We start from the raw sequence: 6,070 nt of genomic DNA on the forward strand, positions 1-6,070 counted from the left end.
CCTAATACCTTGTTATATTTTAGGGTTTCATAATCTTAAGGTATTTAGTTGAGAGGAGGATGAAGAAGAGAGAAGAAACGAGAAGAGAAGAAGGGAGCTAACAAGGTGATGAGATTTAGAGAGAAGACAAGAGAATGAGGTGCCAAATAGAGAGCAAGTTGAGGAGCTTCCCCTTATGTTCTTAGGGTGAGCTCCTCACTTGAGTGTATTTATATCATAAAATTCAATAGTAATGACAAGAGTGCCCTTAAGATCCTGATGAATAATGTAAGAGAAATTAAATTGATTAACTCAAATAAATACATCATGCTTTTCTTAACAAGCAATTAGGGTTCTTTATTCAATCTTCCAAATAAATAATGAAAAAAAGATAAATTTACACCTACAACTTAAGAGCCACTTTGTCTCCCTCTTTCCACAAGTCTAATTGACTCTATTGCTCCTCCCCCCCACCCCTTACAAAAATAGTATTTCTCTAAAGAAAACTCAAATAAACCTCTACCCACAAAAACTTACTAATGACATAAAACAAATGTGAAGGACTAAAATCATCAACCTACACCTGCTTTAGAGAACCTTGTTTTCAAGGTTTTAAAAATCTAAAAACTGCTGACTAAAGGTATCTTCAACTTCCTATATTGCATCGACTTTAGTTAGGTGCTTCTAAGATACTAAGATGTCTATGCCGGGGTGCCGACAACTTGAACTCTTCTTTGGCGAAGGATGTGGGTCGAGTCCCATAGAGGAAGTACATAAGTGAGTGAAATCTTACCTCCTAATTCCAACTTCAGCTACAAGACATGAAAAACTAGGTGGATCAGACATTTGGGGTCTGTTTGGAACCCTTGGAAAAGAAAAGAAAAGAAAAGAAAATAAGAATTTGATCATTATCTCATTTTCACTAACTATTTTCTAGAATAATAATGGCCAAATTTATTTTGAGTCAACTCGACGAGTCTCCAGACTATGGATCTATCTCTAGTGTGATGTGAGAAGTTCCTCTCAGCCCACATTGACAAGCTGAGACATGCTTTTCATAAATTAATTCATGAAAACAATTTCCCTAATGTCCACAGACTCTAATATCTTCTGATATGCGTCAGCCAAATTGGTAGAACATTTTAAATGCACTTGTGTAAAGACACTCTCAAAGAATAACGAGACTAACAAGGATTTCCCCACCATGGCGATGTTTTTAGACTGCCAAAGAGAGCAGCAACTATATGCTCCATCTTTACATGTCGTTTTCCATCTTCGGAGCTTTAATGAGATTTTGGATACGTTCGCCCAGTGCCAGAGAGAGAAGGAATAATTCATTTAAAGAGGCGTTTATCACGGTATCGTCTCATCTTCTTTGTTGAACCACCACAGCTGCCTCTCCCCTTCTTCTTCCCTACCTCCCCCCTAGTCGTTCTTGGTAAATTTATCGAGTAAAAATGCAGCAAGACACCCATGGACTGGAGTTTCTTGATCAGAGACGACCTGTCTGAGTTATACTCTACTGTTATTTTCCACCACAAAGAAACTACCCAGTGGCTGTAGCTCTCGAATTGGGTTCATGGGTAATGGCGCGTGGGGGACCATGCATTTCTGATGCTCCACCTTGCCACATCTTCTCCCTTCTGCTCCTGATCCGTAAGTCTGTAAACACAAGCTAGAGACAAGAAGTGCCACCGCCGAGAGAGAGAGAGAGAGAGAGAGCAGCCGCTCTACAATTCTCACCTGCATTTTACAGCTTAGAGTGGTCAGGCATGATGAGGCCTCCCGTCCCAAAACGCCCAGAAGAAAAGACCGCGTTGCCGGAGTCCACCGCCGGGAAGCAGGTATCACAGAATTTGGCCATGGAATGCTGGTTCGACGACTCGTGCATCCTCGATATCGAGTACTTCCTCAAAACCCTTTCGAGTATCAAGGCCAAGGGTGTCCGTCCGGTCCTCGTCGGCTCCATCATTGCCAACTACGCCTCCAAGTGGCTCCCCGACCTCTCCTGCGTTGAGAAACTCAAGTACCAAAAAGACCATTCCCACGAAGCCGCCCCAGAAAGCGTCACCGCCTCCTGGATGAAGAAAAAGTTCTTCGTGGAAACACTTATCGGAATACTGCCGCCCGAGAAGGATTCCATCCCCTGCAACTTACTCCTTCGGCTTCTCCGGACGGCGAATTTGGTCGTAACGGAGCCGGCTTACCCGGCGGAGCTGGAGAAGCGGATCTCCTGGCAGCTGGACGAGGCGTCTCTCAAGGATTTGATGATCCCGGCCTTCAGCCACACCTGTGGGACGCTCCTGGACGTGGAGCTAGTCCTCCGACTGGTGAAACGGTTCATGGGATTGAATGAAGCCATCAAGAGCGGAGCGGCGGTGGTGAAGGTAGCGAAGCTCGTAGATTGCTACCTAGCAGAAGCTGCCCTCGATGCTAATCTCACCTTGACGAGCTTCCTCGCACTGGCTGATGCTCTTCCAATCCATGCTCGCGCAACCGACGACGGTTTGTACCGCGCCGTCGATACTTATCTCAAGGTACCTACTAACTTTGAAAGATTTTACTTCGCCTACTGGTAGACCACTTGGCCATACCGGCATTATTCATCGCCGAACAGTTCCGAATTGCTGATGAGAAAAGATAGAGAGTGCTTCTTCTTCATCGCGAGTGGGAAAAAAGGGACGAATTAGTTAAGATTTCAATTTCCCAGATGCCGTTCGATGTAGAAGGGAATTTTACCAAAATACCATTTTTAAACAACTTATTTATGAAAATAACGAAGACCACAAATTATTTATAAAATTACCGAACTTTGACCGGTCCACTGTATATGTGGACAGTCAAAGGTGACACGTAAGCTTTGACTGCTTACGTGTCGCTCCATCATCAGAGTGATGTTGTAGATGAACACATAGACTGCCACATCATTATTATTGACACGTCATTTGCCACATCATTATATGATAAAATTTTGAATAAATTTAAAAAAATAAAAAATCACATACACTTTTTATTAGCTTATATCTAAAATAAAAAATTATTTAAAAAAATTTAATAAATAATTAAAAAATTAACTCTTACTTATTTAACACCATTTAATATCAATTAAAATATTTATTAATTAAAAAAATTATCGTTACACTTTTTATTTCTCCATATTTTACAAAATAAAATAAAATAAGTAAATAAATTAGATTTAAAATATTTATAAATAAAAAAATACAAAAAAAAATATTTTAGAGTTTAAAAATACAATTTATTTGTATATTTTTATCACCTTATTTACGAAATAATAATATTTTCAAATTTTAAATATTTATAAATTTAAAAAATCTTACTCTTAAGTCTTACCCATATATTATCGATTTAAAATATTTAAAATTTTAAAAAAATATACAAAAAAACTATTTTAGAGTTTAAAAATATAATTTATTTGTATATTTTTATCACCTTATTAATAAAATAATATTTAAAAATTTTAAATATTTATAAATAAAAATAATCTAACTCTTACCCATTTACTATAGATTTAAAATATTTATAAATAATTTTTATTTTATTTTTAAGTCTTACCCATATATTATCTATTTAAAATATTTATAAATAGAAAAAAATTTACTCTTAAATCTTACCCATATATTATCCATTTAAAATATTTATAAATTAAAAAAATATACAAAAAAGTTGTTTTAGTGTTTAAAAATATAATTTATTTGTATACTTTTTATCACCTTATTTACAAAATAATAAATTATTAAAAAATATATTATTTAATTAAAAATCTTACAAAACTTTACAATAATTTTAATTTGGCAAAATTTTTATTAACATAAAATCAGAAATTAAACAGTAAATCACATAAAAATCAATACAGTAATTAAACACCTAAATTCAAATTAATATTATAATTAAATACAATAATTCTATTCGATTAACAAAAACCTTAAAAAATCACCCTGTTTCGAGAGAAGGGCCGGCGAGAGGACGAACAAAGGGGAGGGGAACAGAGAGCAAGAACGTCAGCGGCGAGAGGATGAACAGAGGGGAACGGAGAAAAAGAACGAGCGATACGAAGAGAGAGTGGTTGAGCGGAGGGCGAGGCCGAGTGGCGGCAACAGGGGCGAGGTCGAGGCCTAGGCATGCCGAGGCAGAGCAGCGGCCGCAGGCGAGCGGCGGCAACAGGGGAGGCGAGCGGCAACAGGGGAGGTGAGCGGCGGCAGCGGGGACGAGGCCGAGGCAGAGCAGCGGCCGCAGGCGAGCGGCGGCAACAGGGGAGGCGAGCGGCAACAGGGGAGATGAGCGGCAGCAGGGGAGGCGGCAGAAGGCGAGCGACGAGAGGAGAGCAGCCGAGACGAGAGGCGAGGAGAAAATCGTGGAAGAGAATTAAAAACATATGCGAGGCTGACGTGGCACATGTTTACGTGGCCATTGATGACATGGCAAAAAGAAACACAATAAAAATGACATGGTAAGTTACGTGGCAGATGATGTGTCCATAATGATGATGTGGCAGACTCTGAGTTTTCGCTTTGATGACGGGGCGACACGTAAGCAGTCAAAGCTTACGTGTCGCCTTTGACTGTCCACATATACAGTGGACCGGTCAAAGTTCGGTAGTTTTGTAAATAATTTATGGTCTTCGTTATTTTCATAAATAAGTTGTTTAAAAGTGGTATTTTGGTAAAATTCCCTGACATCCACGTCCCAACTTCAATTTTCAGGCCCATCCCGATACAACGAAGCAAGAAAGGAAGGTTCTGTGTCGACTGATAGACAGCCGGAAGCTGTCTCCAGAGGCATCCCTGCATGCTGCACAGAACGAACGCCTTCCGGTTCGGGCTGTAATCCAAGTGCTCTTCTCCGAGAACGACAAGATCAATCACTGGAGCGGCTCCTTCAGTGGGTCTCGAAGCCCGAACACGAGTCTTGAGCCTGCCGTCCGATGCCTGTCAAAGCGCGAGGTGTCGGCACATCAAACGGAGATAAGGAAACTGCGCGAGGATGTGACGAGGCTCCAAGGACTGTGCAACGCCATGCAGGTCCAGATGGAGAAGCTGACTGACAAAAAGAAGGGTGTCTTCGGGTGGCGAAAGCTGGGCACGTCTGTACTCCGTCCAAGCAGCGCTAGCGAGAAGAACATGGATGATGTCAACAGAGAAAGGGACGTGGTTATGGGGCGTCGAACGCCTATGGAGATGAAGACAAGGCTGGTGCAGTACAAAACTCCTCCCAAACGGAGACAATCACTGTCTTGAAAATCTTTTTATTTTCTTTAACTGTCGTGCCTTCAGATCTTGTTTATCTTTGATTATCATTCTTGTAATTGTTTTTAGGTTGAGCCTCAAGTATTTACAGACGAACAATTGCATAGCAGTAATTAGATGAACCTTGTATCAACTGATAGAACCATCATAGTTGTATCTCATCTTATGAGCCTACTCCCCATGACTAGAAACAATAATAGGATAAACTCCCCATGACTAGAAACCAGTAGGATAAACTCCCCATGACTAAGAAACAATACCTACAGGTACAGGAACCCAAAAGAAGAAAAGACATATTTACTACCAAAGTAGAGCCAAGAGTAAGCACTTGAATCTAAAATCCAACTAGAGCCAGGAGTCACATGAAGGGCGGTAGTACCTGAATGAATAAAAGATGGTAGTCAATGTGCTCGATTGTGACCAAAGACTAGTCTCTTCCAAAGGAGAATGACCCACTCTCCACTTCTCAATAAGTTCTGATAGCTCATCCACAAAAATACTATATCCGGAACAACTTGCTGAACCTGGAGTTATTCTATGGTTGGCCCAACCCTGTTTACCAACATGCTCCCAACATTATGTAGAAGTATGCCCATCCTTACCACATATAACATTTTTTTTTATCACGGTTATCCCTTGTATGGCCTCTACCAACAACTCAACCTCTACCCCTGCTTCTATTGTGACCACAATTTCCTCGTCCTTCAGAAGTATCCCGTCGACCAGTTAAACCGGAAGAAGAACATAAAGCAACATAATCTTGAAAAGGAACCAAGGGGATAGAAGCACAAGGCCTTGTAGTTTGTACTTTTAGCTCAATGAACTTA

The 6,070-nt window shown here is 40.3% G+C and overlaps 1 protein-coding gene across 1 annotated transcript; it reads left to right on the forward strand.

Moving 5' to 3' along the window:
• Nucleotides 1-1,841: 1,841 nt before the first annotated feature.
• On the forward strand, nucleotides 1,842-5,234 carry LOC137949550 (root phototropism protein 3-like). The gene is made up of 2 exons (XM_068795616.1): nucleotides 1,842-2,516; nucleotides 4,701-5,234. The coding sequence occupies exons 1-2, from the start codon at nucleotides 1,842-1,844 to the stop codon at nucleotides 5,232-5,234; spliced, it is 1,209 nt and encodes a 402-aa protein (XP_068651717.1).
• Nucleotides 5,235-6,070: the final 836 nt, after the last annotated feature.

The sequence above is a fragment of the Aristolochia californica genome, unplaced genomic scaffold (assembly GCF_029961685.1).
Source record: "Aristolochia californica isolate CCGP_79_NKW_82.1479 unplaced genomic scaffold, dmAriCali1.0.hap1 SCAF_14, whole genome shotgun sequence".
Lineage (NCBI taxonomy): Eukaryota > Viridiplantae > Streptophyta > Magnoliopsida > Piperales > Aristolochiaceae > Aristolochia > Aristolochia californica.

Bases quoted from the DNA above. Each gene is read 5' to 3' on its own strand.
- LOC137949550 (XM_068795616.1), top strand. From the start codon at position 1,842: ATGGAATGCTGGTTCGACGACTCGTGCATCCTCGATATCGAGTACTTC. The intron at 2,517-4,700 runs GTACCTACTAAC...TTCAATTTTCAG, and splicing joins CCGTCGATACTTATCTCAAG to GCCCATCCCGATACAACGAA.